Source organism: Alosa pseudoharengus, unplaced genomic scaffold (assembly GCF_046254945.1).
Source record: "Alosa pseudoharengus isolate Yale_2024_CS ecotype anadromous, Long Island Sound unplaced genomic scaffold, YU_APseudo_1.1 YU_APseudo_1.1_scf_8, whole genome shotgun sequence".
NCBI classification, from domain to species: domain Eukaryota; kingdom Metazoa; phylum Chordata; class Actinopteri; order Clupeiformes; family Clupeidae; genus Alosa; species Alosa pseudoharengus.
In genome coordinates, this window is record NW_027468870.1 from 30,543,475 (window position 1) to 30,562,047 (window position 18,573).

Here is an 18,573-nt window from a genome sequence, read left to right on the forward strand (position 1 = left end):
AACAGTAAAGTCAGTATTTGTTTACTCCTGTTAAGGACATGTTTACAAGTAAAAATGTTCTAATAAAGGTGTATTGGATTTCTCCAGTGACCATGGTAACAGAACCATGTGTTTCCTCAGGTCGCTGCTAAGCTCAATATATCTGACTAGAGAGCATTAAGTCTATAAGGGAAGATGTGATGTGTGTTAATGATGTGTGCTTCTTCACCGGAGACAGTGGTCATGGTTATCTTGGGCTGTTCGATCAGCAGCCAAGTCTCTGAACCAGGCAAGACGATAAGCAGGAATTCTCCATCTTTATTTCTCTTTGGGGGGGAAGCAAAAAATAGGGAAAAATAAAATAAAATGAAATAAATAAATGAAATACATAAGTCGACATCATCTGCTTTCAGCCCATATCCAGTTTGACAGTCTTGCCGTCTCCTTAAGCCCCTCCTACCCCCCTTCTAAAGCTCCACCCACTCTCCCGAGACCCTCCGCCTGTCTGTTCTCTGTTGGAGGGGAAAACTCAGCGCTCATTAAAGTTTAACACAATTTTAATCACTTAATCACTGATGGAGTGAAGATGCAGCAGCTTTCTCTTTTTCCGCCCGGTCTCCCCCCCTCTCTCTCTGTCTCTCCCTCTCTCTCTCTCCTCCCTCCTTCTCTCCCTCTACCCCTGCCAGATATTCTGGCTCTTTATCTGTGTAAAATAGCTCCTCATGGCTGAGGCCTGGAAGGAGGAAAAGTAGTGACAAGGCTGCATCTTTCCCACTCCCTGTTTTTATCAAGTTTATATTCTTCCCCATAAATGAAAGCCAGAAGCAAAAACCATAAATAAAATAAATGCCTATAGGATGCCATAACATGGGGCCATTTGAAATACAGAGGGAAGTGACAGTCATTTAAAACCTCATCTGGCTGGGCTGACGTGGCGTTTCTCAAGAAGACAAATGGTCCAGGCACCCCGGCCTGCTGCTGAAGGTATAACCCCGGCCAGGGAAAACCTGTTTAATAGATATTACAGGACACAGGGAGCCTGCACACATCTGTCTCCGCTCTCTCCACTCTCAAACATACAATTTCACAGAGGGACTACACCTGCCGCCCACCAACCTTCCTTTTTCCCCCTTGAACTTTCTCAGGCCTTTCCATCATCCTTTTCAGACACTGTTCCTCTTTAACTCAGTAAACCCCACCACACACACACACACACACACACACACACACACACACACACACACACACACACATACACACACACACACACACACACATCCTCCCCCATGTACCTCCCACCTTCCATAAAGCCCCGTAGGTTACAGAGCTGGCTGGTAAGTCAATAATAGCATCTTACAGACCAAAGAAGATCCTTTTCAAATATAATGGTAGATGTTCCAGAGTGCCCATGAAAAAAAGAACCTGCTTTATCCATTATTAATGTAAAAACAACATAGTTTTGAGAGAGTGACTGAGGTTGTGTAAGGATGTGTGTGTGTGTGTGTGTGTGTGTGTGTGTGTGTGTGTGTGTGTGTGTGTGTGTCTGTCTCTGTGTGTGTGTATGTGTGTGTGTGTGTGTGTGTGTGTGTGCTTGCATGAGAGTGTGTATGCAAGTGTGTGTATGCATGTGTGTGTGTGTGTGTGTGTATGTCTATAACAGCCACATATAGAGGACACCAACATAGTGATAAGTAGGGTGACAACTGCTGATAACAGAGTACTGGCTAAATCACCAAAAACTCAACGCTGTCAATCACTGCCCCACAGCCTCCATCAAACACACGCACACACACACACACACACACACACACACACACACACACACACACACACACACACACACACACACATAGCTAATGTTAATGGCATCTATCAGGTATCTACGGTATCTACCGAACCTTTCACACAAGATGCCTGATAATTTAATCTCTTCAGCAGCGGAGCCTCTAAAGCATCTCCAAATAAGAAGGAGATGGCTTGTATGATGGAGGGTAATCAATAGCTCTCCAGCTCCTTTTTTATTAGTTTTCCTGGGCCCTTAATGGAAGCTGTAATTATCATCGGCTCAGAGGCTGATAAGATTTGAACTGGCTTTCAGAAAAACACATGCACTGGTCCCTGCCATGAAAAACATCCTGTGTTGTTCAGACCAACATGATTGGCAAATGTGATCAGATAATGAGAAACTGAGAAATGCAGCTGATGATATATTTGGATTGGGTAGATTGGCTGTGGGCTTATGGCACCTCTAGCATTGTACTATAATTATCTTGTTATAATATGCTACAACTATCTTAACCAAACAAAAGCAATGCAGGGATCATCTGGATGTGATCTGTCACCTATGACAATTAAACACTAATCTTGTTTGTGTTGTCTTCTGGTAGAATACAATCAAGTGATTATTTGAAATGTTATTTTTCTTAACTGAAATCACTTTTAAAGCCCATTTACATATATACATACGACAACAATGTAATTACCTTGTTACTCAATTTTAGCATGAAAAATGTTGTCGATATATCATTACAGTATTGACAAATGTGATACCTACTGTATGGTTCTACAGATCTTTTATCCCATGTGGGATACATCTTGTCTTGCAAGTTTAGTGAAAAAATGTTAAGGGTGTGTGATACCCATAAGATATTTTTCAATACAGTCTCCATTAACTTGATGTGCCAGAGCTGTGTAGTATAATGTCTGTACTGCTACATCAAATACATTATCAACCCATGCAAACTTTTAACCACATCATATCGGATCTCAAACTTGACAGAGCCTTCAAGTCTCCGACATGAGAATTCTTGAATGCTTCATATTGCACTCAATGGCTGTATGCATTCATTGGTTGCAATATGTGACATTGTTGATCGGGTAGAATCATGACCCATTTAGTCAGTTTTTGATTAACTGGGTATCATCTTAGAACTAATTGGCGTTGAATATTGACACCAAGGAGGATAAATATAAATTCTTCCATCGTGATGCTTTAAAAATGATAGCATAGGTAGTAGACACTATACGAGGTATATAAGCCTTTGAGGAATTCAATCGATATTTAACTGGTAAATGGTATTGATCTGAAATCATGTTTAGTGACCAAAGGCTTGTCTCTGTGTTCTACTATGTTTCCCCTGCTCAAATGTGGTTTTCTTTGAACAGTGCTCAGCATTTAACCTTACACTCCAAATAGCCATGGGATGCCTCTTTAGGACAAACAAAAAACAAAATGTCTCCCCCAGTATCAAGGCATACATTGTTAGGCTACAGTAGTTGGTCATCACTCATTGCTGTGCCAAATAATCACTTATTGCAAACTGGGAAATGGTATGCTAAATGGTTAAATATCTGACAGAGAAAGGGAGTGCAAAGGAGGTGAGATGATCTCAGATAAGTGAAGTGAAACCTGATTACAGAGAACACTGACTTGATTTGCACAACAATCCTCTCTTGAGCCATCGCTTACTAGATGTAAAAGTTGCAGAATACCATGGAATTATGAAATACCAATTAAAAAAAGCGGATGAGATTGAGAAATTACGCACTGCCTTCTCTCTCCGCCCTTCCTGGACAGCCACTCCTAGCTGAGCAATGGGCTTGCATTTGTGTTCGGCCCATGGCTCTGGACAATACGTAGTCAAATTGCTGGAGGCAGGGCGTCACATTGGGCAAATAATCATCACTGAAGTCATTGAAGAGCTTTGTGGAGCCCTCAAGCAGAGCTTATCTCCTACATATGCTCTATGTGTCCCCATCTTCTTTTGAGCCACACTTCCTCTCTCATATGCAGATCAACCCAAGAGGAGAGCTCAGGGGGAAATCAGACCCGCTGGTGTCCATGTGCTTCATCCTATTTCAACTCTCCAACGTGTTAATCCCGGGATCAAATTGTCTGGACGGTGCGTACTGATGTCTGCTTGGCTTGGGTCTCCTTTGCAGCACGTTGTCTCTCTTTTTCCATTTGCTGCAGCCATATCCCTCACATCTGTTCTTTCTCTCTCTCTCTCTCTCTCTCTCTCTCTCTCTCTCTCTCTCTCTCTCTCTCTCTCTCTCTCTCTCTCTCTCTCTCTTCATATCAGCTTCCCTCCCATCTCTCTTTTATGCCGATTCTCTCTCCACTTCATCTCTCAGTTCACTGCGGACCTCCGAATGTCCCTCATTGTAGTTTTGATGAGGTTCAGAGCAATGGGGTCAGCTCAGACTTGACTGACCCCAATGCTTAAGAATAGCAGCATCTGCCCTGAATTCCAGTGATAGCAAAACACTGTTGTTAAATTCAGATATTCATCCAAAGGAAATATCAAAGATTCATAAATCATGGACATTACATAAAGCCTTTTGTGCTCTATTGATCGACCTTCCAGAATTTTACCACTAATGGGCTCAAAAATAAAGTTGAAAACGAGCTGTTACTTGATGAAAAAAAAGCATGTGTATTTGTTCTTTAGCAACACTACAATCAATTATGAGCCATCTAAATGAAACTCTTGCTGCTCCTGACGACGGCAGCCTTTGAAAGCGGCATTTCAGTACAAAAATAACTCTTCCCACTGAACTCTCATCCTCATCATTATGAGGGCTTGTTATGCTAGACAATGGAGGCTTCCATCCCAAGGCCACATGGAGACAACTTCCATCTTGTTTTTCTCTTCGTGATATGCTTAAATGTCAGACCCACCTTCTGCGGCAAACAACAGAAAAATCAAACCGATTTGTTTGCGATGCACGAGATTCACCGTAGTGACTTCGCAACATCCCTGCTCCGGGCTCAGGGAAGACGCGATGGGGGCCCCATCCCCCAATGAATATTTTTGATTACAGCTGATTGACAATGGGGTTGCCTGTCATTATCACAGATTGTGCTGAGAGTAAAGCACTTGGGCCGTGCAATCAAGGCACAAAAGCACCATGATTTCACAGTGAATCTCACCTTTCATTAAACAAGGTAATTTACCATGAGATGCTATCATGGTATAAAGTCAATCCCATGAACCTGACCTCGTATTAAGGAATGCCCCAGGAGGCAGGGAGAAGAGCTATTAGAACCCAAACCAAGGCCAAGGCCCTGGCAACCACAAAGAAGCTTGCATCCAACCCATTGTGCATCTCTAGCCAATTGCTGAGAAATACAGTTCTCACCACAGACTACAGACACTGTGTGAGAAAGAAAAAGACTTTCTGAGATTCACAGACGTTTGTAGAGCGGTGGCGTTTTACAGATTCCCCACCTCTGACCTTACTGTTGCATGTGGGCGGGAGCTGCCAGGGCCCCACCAGCTCACAAGATTGGCTGCCAGCCCTGGACGGCGGGTGAGTGGCATCTCTTAATGAGGGCCCAGGAGAGGCAACCCGACAGCTGTTTGTTTGCGGCTAATGAGAGAGCAGTGGAGGAGTGAGGATCACAAAACTGGAACCCTTTTGATAGAAGCCCTGCCTTTTCAGAGCCGTGCTCAGGAAAAACGAGGGGAAAAAATCTTGTCTCCTCCAGAGACAGATGTTCTGGGGTGTCTGGGCGGCGGAGCGGTATGCTTGGATGATGGCTCCCGAGCCACAGCTAACGCTCAGCGCATATCATGGCTAGTATCAGTGTGGGGGCTGCAGAGATGTGGGTGGACTGGTAAACGCTGCATGAATGGCTCGTTCCGGAGTGCTCACAAAGACATGACTTACTATACCTGTGATGGTGCGAGGAATATTGAAATGCTTGTGTAACAGCTGTGATGTGAATGTGTATACACAGTCTTAAGTGAATTTGAATACACAGTCTTATAAGTTGTCCGCAGTCTTAAGCTTAAATAAGCACATTGTCTATCAAATAAATATGTTTCTGTGTTGAAGTAAACAGCAACTGCTTGATTCCACCCAGGCTGCATCACATGCGCAACTTACTTCCCTTGAGTATGATGTGTGATAACACCGGTAGGTGCACCATCTGAGGTGTGTGTTTGTGTTTGTCAGAGGTGCAGCTGCTTCCCATAGTTCAGCAAAGTGTGACAACAGGCACGACTGCATCTCACAACTACCATGCCAACAAGTCACACACACGTGGGTCCTCTTCATTTTTAACAACACTTTTTTCTCGATATACAGTACCACCGCTTTCTGTCTCTACAGAGAGAGAGGGAGGTCTTACGGTTGTTTCCATCCTAGGCTTTTTCATTCTAGAGGCGAAGGCTCACACACACAGCCGTGCCCACAGCATGTTGGTTTTAATTTAACTGAGGGTGTCCGTTCACTAAGCCTAAATGTTTGTGGAGCTCTTTGTAGAGGACAAACTGCCTGCTGAGTGCCCCTTTCACTGACCAGCCGCCTCTGCGTGACTACCGCGCAAGCTTAGTGCACCACACTCCAGCCAACCATTGCTAGAGTAGAGACGGAGGCCTGCAAAGGTGCCCCAGCACTCGACAACAGCGATCTTGTTTTGATGTTATTTATTTTTTTATTTGTCAGGTCAGCAGGTGGAGGATAGGTTGTTAGAAAGTGGCGAGGATACAACTCACCATTACACAAGGACAGACTGGCTACCAGTGCTGCGTGAGCCACGTTATAAGAGATTATCCATCTGTTCTGCCATAAACTGGTCGGTGAGATCATTTTCATTATGACAATGTTTATGACCCGAATCCTTAGACAAACGATACCAAATTACTATCTGCTCATAGTCTGCAGCATCTTGCGTTATGCACGTCAATTTGGAAACGACAGGGCTACTTCAATTGATAACCTTCGAGCAGCCCCCTGCCGTGCTAATACGACGTGCCAACTGTTCGCTCATACGCCCGTGGGTGGCGCCAAAAGAAAAGCGCCTCTGTCTCGTTATCTGTTGAATAGGCAGCAGTAGAGCCTGGACGCAGTGCAATTTCACATCGATCAATACTCATCAGCCTTAGCTATTCCATGGCGTGTGATTATCAGTCATGCTACTGAGACTGTCAAAGCACAGGACGGTGATAAGTGTTTTATCGGTTGATAACTGCATTGTGGGTTATTTCACTAGCCGTCACATATGAAGTTAAATGTCTTTGACCCCAAACCGACGCACAAGGAATGTTGCAACAGGCTACGACACCTGCGATATTGGCTCCAGCAGATAAATGTTATGAAATACAGTCTAAACAATAGAGAGAGAAAAAACATAGTGGGGATGTGGTGGAACTGCGGGCAGACTTCATACATCCGTATGATTTTCTTAACCGATGTGCATACTCCAGTAAACAGCCTGTGGCGAAAGTGATGGGAAGAAGTTGCTGAGGCTGAGGACTTCAGTGGAGCCCCACCTCCTCGTGTTTCTTTGCTCCTGCGCGGGAGAGGGAATGGAGCAAGCGCTGAAATATCTTCCCATTCGCTCTCATGCACAGAAAATGCAGACAGGATTAACGCCGGTGCGGCGAAGATCTCGGTGCGAAACTACGCTCATGTGAGTGGGGAAAACGGAAGGGAACCCCCAAGTGTACAGTAGACAGTGGCAAAACAAACGATATTTTCCTGTTTTGGTGGCTTGCTGTCACGCAACGAGTGGACAACTTGGACAAAACACTGAAAAAAGATTGTTAGAGAATGATCTGAGGTATTTCTAAACAGAGAGAAGCGGCGGTGTTCGGCTTCAGTCGTCAACTCTTGTGTTATTTTATCTGAATAATTCGGAACATTATCGATACATCTGATGAGACTTATCATTTCCCCAGAAGCATATATGATGGATGACTGTGAAATCAAATTGGCACCCGGTCCTAGAAATGGAGAGGAAAGATAATATTGCTGCTACTTGGATTTTCTCCCCGTCGTGAGGTTTTGTGCTTTCTTGACGTCTGGATTCTTTGAGGCAGGGGTTTAAGGGTTGACGCACCTGCCGTGGGTATCATCGGAGGACACGTTATTTTTCTATCCATGAAAGAGAACACTGGTCTCGCTTTTCAACGCCGGGAACTGGCGTCTGACAAAAAGTCTTCGCCGAAGGTATGAACTTTATAGACGTGACTCGAAATAATAATCAAACGGAGTGGCAACGTTACCTAGAATAAGCCCTAGAGTTGCTTAATCTTGCATCGCATTCATGGCTGAGCGTAATATTTCACGGTCCACTTTGAACTTGTCTATCACATTGCCAGGGAACTGATATATCCTACTAAACGCTCCATCACATTAATACGCAGAAGATTTTCAAATTTGATTAGATAGATATTTGGAATTATTAGGCCAGTCAAACTGTGATTTCGGTACCGCAAGAAGCTTCGATTTTGTAGACGAATTGGTCGAGTATTTCCTGTCTCTGAGACGTTTTGGTAGGCTAATATGTGAAGCGATAATGCAGGGTATTAGTTTAATAGTTTGAAGCGATGAGTTTGCGCCTCCGAATATCTTCACACTGCAGTCTTGCATTTCTTAACGGATGACCAAGACTGCTAAACCAGTAAGTAATTGAACGTTTTGATACTTTATCAGGCGAGTCGCTTACGCCATCAGGTGATGTACGGAATGTTTTAGTCTTGCTTAAAAGGCTCACCGAACGCAATATTCCACTCGTCGCACAAAGTAACCACAACGGATTTTATCAATTCGTTATAGTGCGATTCAGATTATCCATTTATAATGATGCCTTATTCTAAATGTGCATGTAGCCTGGATATTAGGTGCCGTTGCTTGTTGCTAGTCGTGGTGTGTGCGTGTGTGCGTGCGTGTGTGTGTGTGCGTGCGTGTGTGTGTGTGTGTGTGCGTGTTGTGTGTGTCTGTGTGTGTGTGTGTTTGGAGAAACTCATGTGAATTCAGCCTGTGGCATGCCCCAGCTGCATCTCCTTCGTCAAATGTCCCCAATTGAATTGATGCACCAGTGTTGCACAGTTAGAATAAGCCAGTTGCACATTATGAGGTTTATTTCCTCAGTGTTCTGACTCGCGTTTAAGGCAGCATATTTATCTGAAGTTGTGTTGTATAAATCAGGACGGGCGTTTAGTGATACAGTTAGATTTGGCATAAGATTTGAAAGCTTTAATGCTTCATGACTTGCTAATAATCGAGTTTGCTGTTTGTTATTTAGCAATGAAACCCATAATGTGTGAGAGAGAGTATTGGCTTTGGCTTTGATTGCACACTTCCTTGTTTGCTTTGACTGACTGAACAGATCAAGAAGAATAGTGATATAAGGATTGATTTTTAAGGTGAAAAAAAAAATCCCCCAAGCCCATAAGTGTGGTTGTTACCAAGCAGTTTTCAAGGATGCTTCCCATCCATGCGTTGGCTTTACTAATGTCCTGACCCACCAACTTTTGATATTTTGCTGTTAATTGGCATACTTGCCATTTGCACATCGATGGTGTGTGCTCATGCTAATGCTAGTTATATGATGTTGTTGTTGATTTGACTTAGAGTACATTTATGTGCAAATTGGTAGTTGGTATGTTATATTGTACATACTGTAGGCATTGCAATATAAAGTATCACATAGCCCATAGTCTTTCAATTACTCTCTGAAAATGTCAAGGGCATTTTATGATGTAAACAGTTGATTCAAGTTAGTCAGTTCTTCATTTAAGAAGGAAATCTTCAATTTGCCAAGTCCGCATATTCAAATGAATGTTTGGAACAATAGTTCAGAATGCAAATGGTTAAACACATTGGGAGGCTCCAGAGAGCCTGCTGTGCTCTGGAGCCCAGGTAAGCCTGTGGAGAATGCAAGGCCTCTCTGCTGTAAATAGCCTATCATCTGAAGCGAGAGCAGACATATTCTAACAGTGTTAAAAGAGAGATAATGTATCTGGGATGGAATAGGATTCACAGATCAACCTGTTCCAGATTGTAATCATATTGTTATCTGACATATTGCACTTTACTGGGAAATTCCCCTCTCTCATTCCATATTAGCTATTCCCATCATAGTGGGATGACATCATGAATTCTTCTACCTGCCGAATGTGAGATGATTGGCCTGCTGACTTCCCTTAAACGATCCATTGGTTTAATCTGTGTTGTTTGTTATAAAAAAAAATATGAGGGCATGAGTAAATGGTCCAGGTGATTGCTAAATTAATGCACGTCATTTAATACTAAAGTGAAGTATTTGTTAATGACCGGTAAATTATAATTCATAATCATTGAGAAAGTGTGGATATGCACTCTTACTCTCCACTGGCGTTATGTTGGAGGTTTTGTTATGCTAGATTGCTTGAGTAGACTGTTTTTCATGTTGAATGCAAATGAAAAGGCAAATAGACAGAAATGGAAGGGACAGAATGGCATTGTTGTGGTCTGATTTGTTTTCCATGCATGTTTTGCATGTGTTTGGTTATGTCTGTCCATGGCATTTAGATTCCTGGTCATAGAATTCACTGTCCATGATATTTCTAAGTCATAGCTAAATACATGGTTTCTGTTTGTCTGTGTCTTTTGGAAATATTATGTGGAGTGCATAATCACCAACACTTCATTTGTGTAGTGAGTGTCCATTGACTCTTATCTGAAACAGATAGGGTGCGTAAACCCAACAGTTTGGAGTTTGGAGCATCTCTTATCTAGAGGACATTGTTGTGTACTTGTCAGGGTTTTGGGCAGGCAATTTAGAGTGCAGCTCTACAATGAAGTTTATAGACTACCTTGCAGTGGTGTTTCAATTGAATGAGATGGTGTGATAGGAAAGGTTGATAGGCCAAGTAGCAAACATGCTTGGTGTGACAGAATACCTCATTAAATGAGGACTGAAATATTTTGGTGGCTGTAATCAGTACTGTTTGAGATACAGCTGGATAATGGATGAAAGATGTAACGTGAAACACAGAAGGAAACTCTTTGACCCCAGTAGGAGGTCGTGTTGGCCTGGTGTATGCAGAAGGTTGGACTAGTCTTTTTCAGCTGTTCTTTGGAATGGACAGTAATTATCACAGGAAATGCTGCCATTTTAAAATGTCTTTGTGATGGACTGACTTTGGTTGGTAGCCAGGAGCAGAAGGAAAGGGGAGGGTGCGATTAGATAGGCCCAAGGTTTTCTGCTTTCCATCTCATCTTCACTCACCCACTGCAAAGCCCACACACTACACTTGGAATGAGTTTCATAGAAATCATACAGGATTGTTTTTTTGTTTAGCATTCAAGGAAAAGGTAGCACAGTGGTTGTATTGATTCAGAGGGTACACACACACACACACACACAGAAAAATGGTGAGTCAGGAAACATTCAACCACATTTTGTTTCCTCTCGTTTTTGGCTTCACTCATTACTCAGCTCTCTGTTCAGATGTATGATGTTATCCCTCCATGTTGTCCATGTTAAATGCAGTAGCAACATGCTTCTTGTTTTTTTTTTTCTCATGCCATCATTCCCATCAAATCGACAGTAGGCTACCTCTGTAAACGCAAAAAGGGTCACATCAATACCGTAGCAATTAGTGTGTCGATAACCTACTCTTGGAATCTTAACACATCTAGAGGAATTGGATTTTTGATTGCATTTCTGTGCTTGCCCCAGTTTTGCTATTTTGTGTGGCACTTGTTTGTTTTCCTTTTCAGCGATGTCACATGGCAGGCATGTGCGGAGTGGTATTGATTTGTGGGGTACAAAGCAGGGCTACCACACGCGCTCCGGCACTGGTGTTTTGTATAAACATGTGTATACAAGGGTCATCAACAAGAGCATTTGTCGAAAGCCCTGGGACGTGAGAGTTCAACCCAATAAACTGTCTACGCTCCCTTTCAAGTCCTACGAAGGAGTCTTCACACTCAGAAAATAATTAAAACCCGAAATCATTTGCAGCTTGGTGGTGGGGGAGGGAAAAGAGAGAGAGAGCAAGAGAGGAGAAGTGAATTCTCGCATGCTTTGGGAATATGGATCAAAGCTGAAGCTAAAATAGAGGCTAGTGATTAATGAGAAGGCCTAGCAGGTTAGAAATCAAACATGAGCCTTACAGTGTGTAAATTAGCCCGTAACGGCAGAGCAGGGGATGGAGATCTCATCAACCCCTAAAGTAAATCTGTGCTCGGAGAGATAACAGCCCAGGCCCCCTTGCTGCTACATAACAACCCCACGCCCCCACCCTGAGTAAGGAAGCAGAGCTTGGTGATTGGGTCGTCACAGTGGGAGCTCTGTGCCATTCTCCAGATGACGTACGATTGTACAGCCATCCTGTTGCTGTATCTTCTCAAACTACATACAGTGGACCGCTGTAGCCTATTGTAAACCCATGCAACCACTGTGATTGGTCATTTTCTTTGCGTGAGCAATATGCCATATTATGCATTAGATCAGTAAGCAGTGAATATGTGAATGCAGGTTAGTCTATTTGTGGTTGTAAAAATGGCGCTCCGTGCTGATATATTGTATAGAGTCGGGCTTATACATTCCCACTGAAAGAAAACAGAATTAATTAGTCTTATTAGCTGTGTTTGGTCATTAATTTCCAAAAGCAGCTTAGCTTGTACAGTCAGGCAAAAGGGTGATAATTAGCAGTATTGGTGTAGTGTTAACAAGCATGATTTAACTTGGGGACATATTAGCACCAATTCGGAGTGTGAAACGTCAAATAAATTATCTGAAAATGTCCCTTAACTAGGAAGATTAACGAGCATGCGTTTACTATTCAAACATAAATGCAGTGTTGAGATGTTGAGAAGTTTGAATATAGTGTGTTTTTTATGTCCTTATGCATTTTCATCTTAATACCCTAAATGCTTTTCATCCTGCTGATAGAAATGTCTGGTGTTGGAAAATTAAATTATGAATAATGCATGATATTGAGAATGAAAGCCTTTAGTTTAATGACTAGACAGAGAATTGTCTAGGAGGCCAGGAACACTCCAGCACCCTAAGACCCTTGGTATGCCTGAGTGTGTCTGCGTGTGGGTCTGTCTGTGTGTGTGTGTGTGTGTGTGTGTGTGTTTGGGTGTGTGTGTGTGTGTGTGTGTGTGTGTGTGTGTTTCTGTTTGTGTATGCGTGTGTTTGGGTTGGAACTGGGAGTGTAGACAGAATGCACAGTATCTGTTATGAAGATTGTGAGCATTAAAATTCCTGGATAGCAAAGAAACTAATTGGAGAGATCTTTGATAAATAAGTTATTTTTGTTGCATTAGCTGAATGATACATTTGAGCAATGTTTTGTTTTGTTGTTAAGCACATACACACACAGTTAAAGTATTTTTTAAGGGGATAAGGAATTGTTGAGATGAAGTTTTTTGTAGTAGTATTTTGAAGTATTCTGATAGTATAAGGAGCTAACCTCTCTCTTTCTCTCTCTTTACGTGTGTGTTTGGCCCTCTTTCTGTATGTGTCACAGGCTAGGGTGTGGCTGTACAAGGCCTCCATGGAGTTTCCTCTGAGAGCGCTCCTACTGTGGGTCCTTCTGCTCGACCCCCGCGGCATGGCACTAGTGGGAGGAGTCTTGTACAGGGTTCCTGAGGAGCAACCTCCCAGCACATTAATTGGAAGCCTGGCGTCGGACCAAGGCCTGCCAGACAGCGGGCACCTGTACAAGCTGGAGGTTGGCTCTCCCTACCTACGGGTCGATGGCAAGACAGGGGACATCTTCACCACCGAGATCCCCATCGACCGCGAGGACCTGAAGAACTGCCGGAACAAGGGCAAGGCTTGCTTCCTGGAGTTCGAAGTGTCCGTCACTGACCTGATCCAGAACCAGAGCCCCCGGCTGATCGAGGGTCGGATCGAGGTGCTGGACATTAACGACAACACACCCCAGTTCCCCTCGCCCGTCCTCACCCTGTCCATCCCGGAAAACACTCAGAGCGGGGCACTCTTCCCCATCCCGCTGGCCACTGACCGAGACACGGAGAAGAATGGGGTGTCGGACTACAAGCTGTCCGCCGAGTCAGAGTCTTCGTCGCTCTTCAGCTTGCAGGTGGCCGAGGATCGTGGCGAGAAGTTGCCCCAACTCATCGTGTTGGGAAGCCTTGACCGCGAGCAGAAGGACTCATACGACCTCAGCATCAAAGTGCTGGACGGGGGATCCCCTCAACGCCAGAGCAGTGCCTTGCTGAGGGTAGTTGTCACCGATGCGAATGACAATGCACCCAGATTTGAGAAATCACTCTACGAGGCTAAAGTTGCCGAAAACAGTCCCATTGGACACTCAGTGCTTCAGGTAAATTAAGCTCTTCTTTCTTCTTCCTCTTTCTCTGGTTCTGTTACTAAGAATACAGCATGTAATGTCTACTGCAATTTAGTGAAAAATGACTGGTGTGGAATGCATTGTTTGTGCAATGCAGTGTTTGGGTCAGCCTGGGGTTCTTTCGGTAACTTTGTTGTCATGTGATGAACAAATGGAAGCTCTTTGTGTTCTTGACCTCTTCGGCAAACTCAGTCCCCATCTGCAGTGAGCCTTCAGCTTCTTTAAGTGGTTTTCTTATAAACTGAATGCTGAGTGGTTTATAGTGGGACTGCAGGGGTCCCTGGGGGATATGCCTGTTTTTCATTTACAGAGAGACTAGTCAAGCACAGTTTGATCACCAAGGCTCTCTTATGGAGATCATTCAGATTCACCAAGGGACACTCCTCAATACAGTGTAGCATGAATCACTGATGATTACAGCAAAATGACTCATTTATTTAAATCACTGAGGAATTATTGTCTTCCTTCAGCCTTTAGGTGCTTCCCCTGAGGCGTTTACTTTTCAGAGTATTTCCTACAGAGAGGTTTTTTTGAACCGCTAAATTTTGGGCAAAAGCAAAAATGACAGTCATTTGTCATTCATGTGCCTTTGTTTTGCATGTCTGTTGCTGTTAGATAGCCCCCCAGATAATGGTGCTTCTCATGATTACTGATGTTTCCCCTACCCTAGGGAACAGCATTCCAGTTTTACCTTTGTATCTAACTCTTGATCTGTATAATATATATATATATAGAGAGAGAGACATAATCATGAAAGGATCATGAAAATGATGAGTCATACTGTGAACAAAAACATATTACCAGGCATGACCATAACTAAAGAGACAACCAGATACTGCAGGAAACACCTGTAACAAAATGACATACTGAACAAAAAACAAAGGTTCATAGTAAACAGAAGCATGGAAAACAAGGATAGTCTCTTAAATGTATAATCACATCACCCTGTATTGATCCTTCCTACAGCAATAGCACTTGATATTTTTGCTGAGGCGCACATTTCCAACAGAGCACAAACTGCACTTTTAATGCCGTTGGTGAAATGCTGGACTGTTTGACCACTTGCTTGACAGTTCATGATTTGAATAATTGGAAATAGTTTTACTCACTCAGTGTTCACTCATTTCTTTCAGTGTTCAGAATGTATTATATTCAAATGCAGATCATTTGTTTTGGCTATGCATTTTACTGTAAATATTATTGATATGAATATGTACACTTGTACTCATGCAGAAGAATGCACCTTCTATATACAATCTGTTATGGAATGTTTATGCATGGATATTATTGTGAATATAAAGCACTCTTGCCAGGGCTCAACGTGAACTTTTAAAAGTGGTTAAAAGTGGTTGCCAGGTTGGCAATTAGAATGAGGTTTTGGTTGCCAAAGCCAACCAAATCTGGTTGCCACTTGTAAAAACCAGCCCTGACCTTGCCATATTGTACAGTATGCCTATCTAAACCTAAACCTAAATCTCTTTCTGATTACAGGTCAAAGCTAATGACTCTGACCTTGGCCCTAATGGGGAGATTGAGTACACTCTTCACCAGGCTACTGACCCTGTCCCCAAACTCTTGAGGATCGACCGTTCCACTGGTATTATCTCTGTGAAAGGGGCACTGGATCGTGAAGAGATCAACAGTTTAAAGTTTTATGTGGTTGCACGGGATAAAGGACCAACACCCAAGTCGTCCAAAACTTTTGTTGAGATCGAAGTGACAGACCAGAACGACAACGCCCCTGCTGTGGAGATCCGTGGAATTGGCCTGGTCACTCACAGTGAAGGAGTCGCAAATATATCCGAGGACATGCCAGTGGGGACAGCAGTTGCCTTAGTCCAAGTCTCAGATCAGGATGAAGAGGAGAATGCAGTAGTGACCTGTGTGGTTGCAGGGGATGTCCCATTCCAGCTGCGCTTAGCAAGTGACTCTGCCGCCGAGCACAAAAAAAAGTATTTCCTGCAGACCACGACCCCGCTTGACTACGAGGACATTCGAGAATATAGGGTCCAGATTGTCGCTGTGGACTCAGGTAACCCTGCACTGTCCAGCACAAACTCGCTGAAGGTGCAAGTGACAGATATCAATGACAACTCCCCCATCTTTTCGCCCTCACTCTTCGAAGTTGACTTTAAAGAGGAAAACCAGCCTGGAGAGAAGATTCTAGATGTGGTCGCCAAAGATGCTGACAGCGGCACCAACGCAGAGCTCACTTACAGAATAGTTGCTGAGCCCTCTATAAGCGGTCTCTTCGAAATTGATGCCATCACAGGTACAGTGCGAGCGCGCAGTCCTCTGGACAGAGAGCACAGGGAGAAGTACGAGTTTCAGGTTGTCGCAGCCGACAAAGGCGTGCCCAGTCACAGCGGCACAGCCACGGTCGTGGTTAAGGTACTCGATCGCAATGACAATGAGCCCAAGTTCATGTTGAATCGGTACACCTTCTCAGTACTGGAGAACATGCCTCCTCTTAGTCCAGTTGGCATGGTGACCGTTATGGACATGGACAAAGGTGAAAACGCTCAAGTGCACCTCTCAGTTGAGCCAGACGTTGGGAAGTTTATCGTTCAAAATGGCACAGGAACCATATTGTCCAGCATTTCTTTTGATCGAGAGAAAGAGAGCAGCTACACATTTCGTCTAAAAGCTGTAGATGGCGGCGATCCTCCTAGGTCATCCTACGTGGGCGTGGTGATCAACGTCCTAGATGAGAATGACAACGCACCGATCGTCATCAAGCCCTCAAACTCGTCCTTCAGGCGCCTGTCCCCATTAGCCGCCCCAGACAGTCGCGTGGAGGTCGTCGAGGCTGAGGATATGGACACTGGACCCAACGCAGAGCTCGTGTACAGCATCACTGGGGGCAACCCTCACGAACTCTTCCGCATATCCCCATCCGACGGTGAGATTACGCTGGCCAAGGAACTGACCCGTAAACACAGCGGCCTGCACCGCCTCGTGGTCCGAGTGAGTGACCGGGGAAAACCGACTCGTCACACCACTGCCCTCGTGCACATCTACGTCAATGAAACCATTGCAAACGTCAGCCTGGTGGAGGCGCTTGTCGGACACAGCCTCTACACCCCGCTAGACATGGACATTGCCGGTGACCCTGACTTTGACCCCGCTCATAGAAGTAATATCCTTTATGGGAGTCTGGCTGGTGTGGCCGGAGTCATCCTAGTGATAGTGGTGGTGGTGTTCATCCGTCACCGCATTCAGAGGGAGACCAAGAGTGGCTACCAGCCCGGCAAAAAGGAGACCAAGGACCTCTACACTCCCAAGCAGGGACCCAAGAGCAGCAAAGGCAAGAAGGGGCGGAAAGGGAAGCCGCCAAAGTCCCCCAAGCCCCTCGGGGAAGAGGAAGAGGTCAGTCTCCAGAAAAGCCTCAAGTTCAACCTGGACGGTGTCAGCGATAGCCCCAGGATACACCTCCCTCTGACATACCCCCCTGGCAGCCCCGACCTGGGTCGTCATTACCGCTCCAACTCGCCACTTCCCTCCATTCAGCTCCAGGCTCAATCGCCATCAGCCTCCCAGAAGCACCAAGCTGTGCAGGAGCTCCCAGCCACCAACACCTTTGTGGGAACGGGCGGAGATGACAACTCCACTGGTTCGGATCAGTACTCGGATTACAGCTACAAGGCCAACCAAGCCAAGTACAGCGCCAAAACGGTGAGCAATTTTGTTTTTGTTTTTTTACAGTGATGCAGCACTATCTTGATGAAAGGTGATTTCTTCTTAGTTAAAATTGTTGTAGTTTTGTTGGCTAGGTTGCCCATGTGGGTCACTGAGGATTCTAGACTTGGTAAGCGTCTTAGAAAAAGAATTCTCTTAAACAAGAAGAGGTCTGTTTTTTGTGACGAGTGTGTGATATGCATATTAAGTTGATTTTCTGTGAGGCTTTACAGAATAATTATTGTTGGGTTGAGGTTCAGGCATGTGTGATTACATTGCACCTTTGTGGGGTTTTTTTGCGGAATACAAGTGTCATGGAGATCCAAAGCACACATTTATATATAGACAGTAGAAGCAGTATGTTTGTTATTTGGGAGCTATGCTTGTAGTCTGGGTACTCTGTAGACAATTTTGTCTCGCCGCATACAATTTGCAGCTTGTTAGGCATTTGTTTGTGTCCTTTATGACCATTATTAATTTTTTTCTTCGACATTCCTAGATAAGCCCCCCTTTTATCTTAGCTTATTTGGTCTGGTCAGCTGGCCTGCAGAGGTTAAGTAGAGAGGAAAATGTGCATATCTGCCAGTTCTCACATTGTCCCTGTGGCTTCATTAATCTGCCTGGAGCATGGGGAGGGGTGGCTCTTGCCAAAGTTACTCGCGCAAAATCTTTTATCTGACCTCTGGCCATCCCCACAGGTTCCATCCCACTTTTTCCCCCCTCAACAACTGCTTTTGAATTAATAAGGATTATAAACGAGCTGAATGATGGCCCGTAGCTGTGAGAGAGGCCCTTTGTTCTTATGAAG

General features: G+C 44.3%; 1 protein-coding gene across 1 annotated transcript in view; it reads left to right on the top strand.

The window, feature by feature from the left end:
* The window catches only part of pcdh1a (protocadherin 1a), a 110,268-nt gene that overhangs the window by 37,409 nt on the left and 54,286 nt on the right, over positions 1 to 18,573 (top strand). Inside the window, exons 2-3 of the mRNA XM_076274967.1 lie at positions 13,239 to 14,060; positions 15,579 to 17,762. Coding sequence (XP_076131082.1) covers positions 13,239 to 14,060; positions 15,579 to 17,762 — 3,006 coding nt within the window. The remainder of the gene's footprint in view (positions 1 to 13,238; positions 14,061 to 15,578; positions 17,763 to 18,573) is intronic.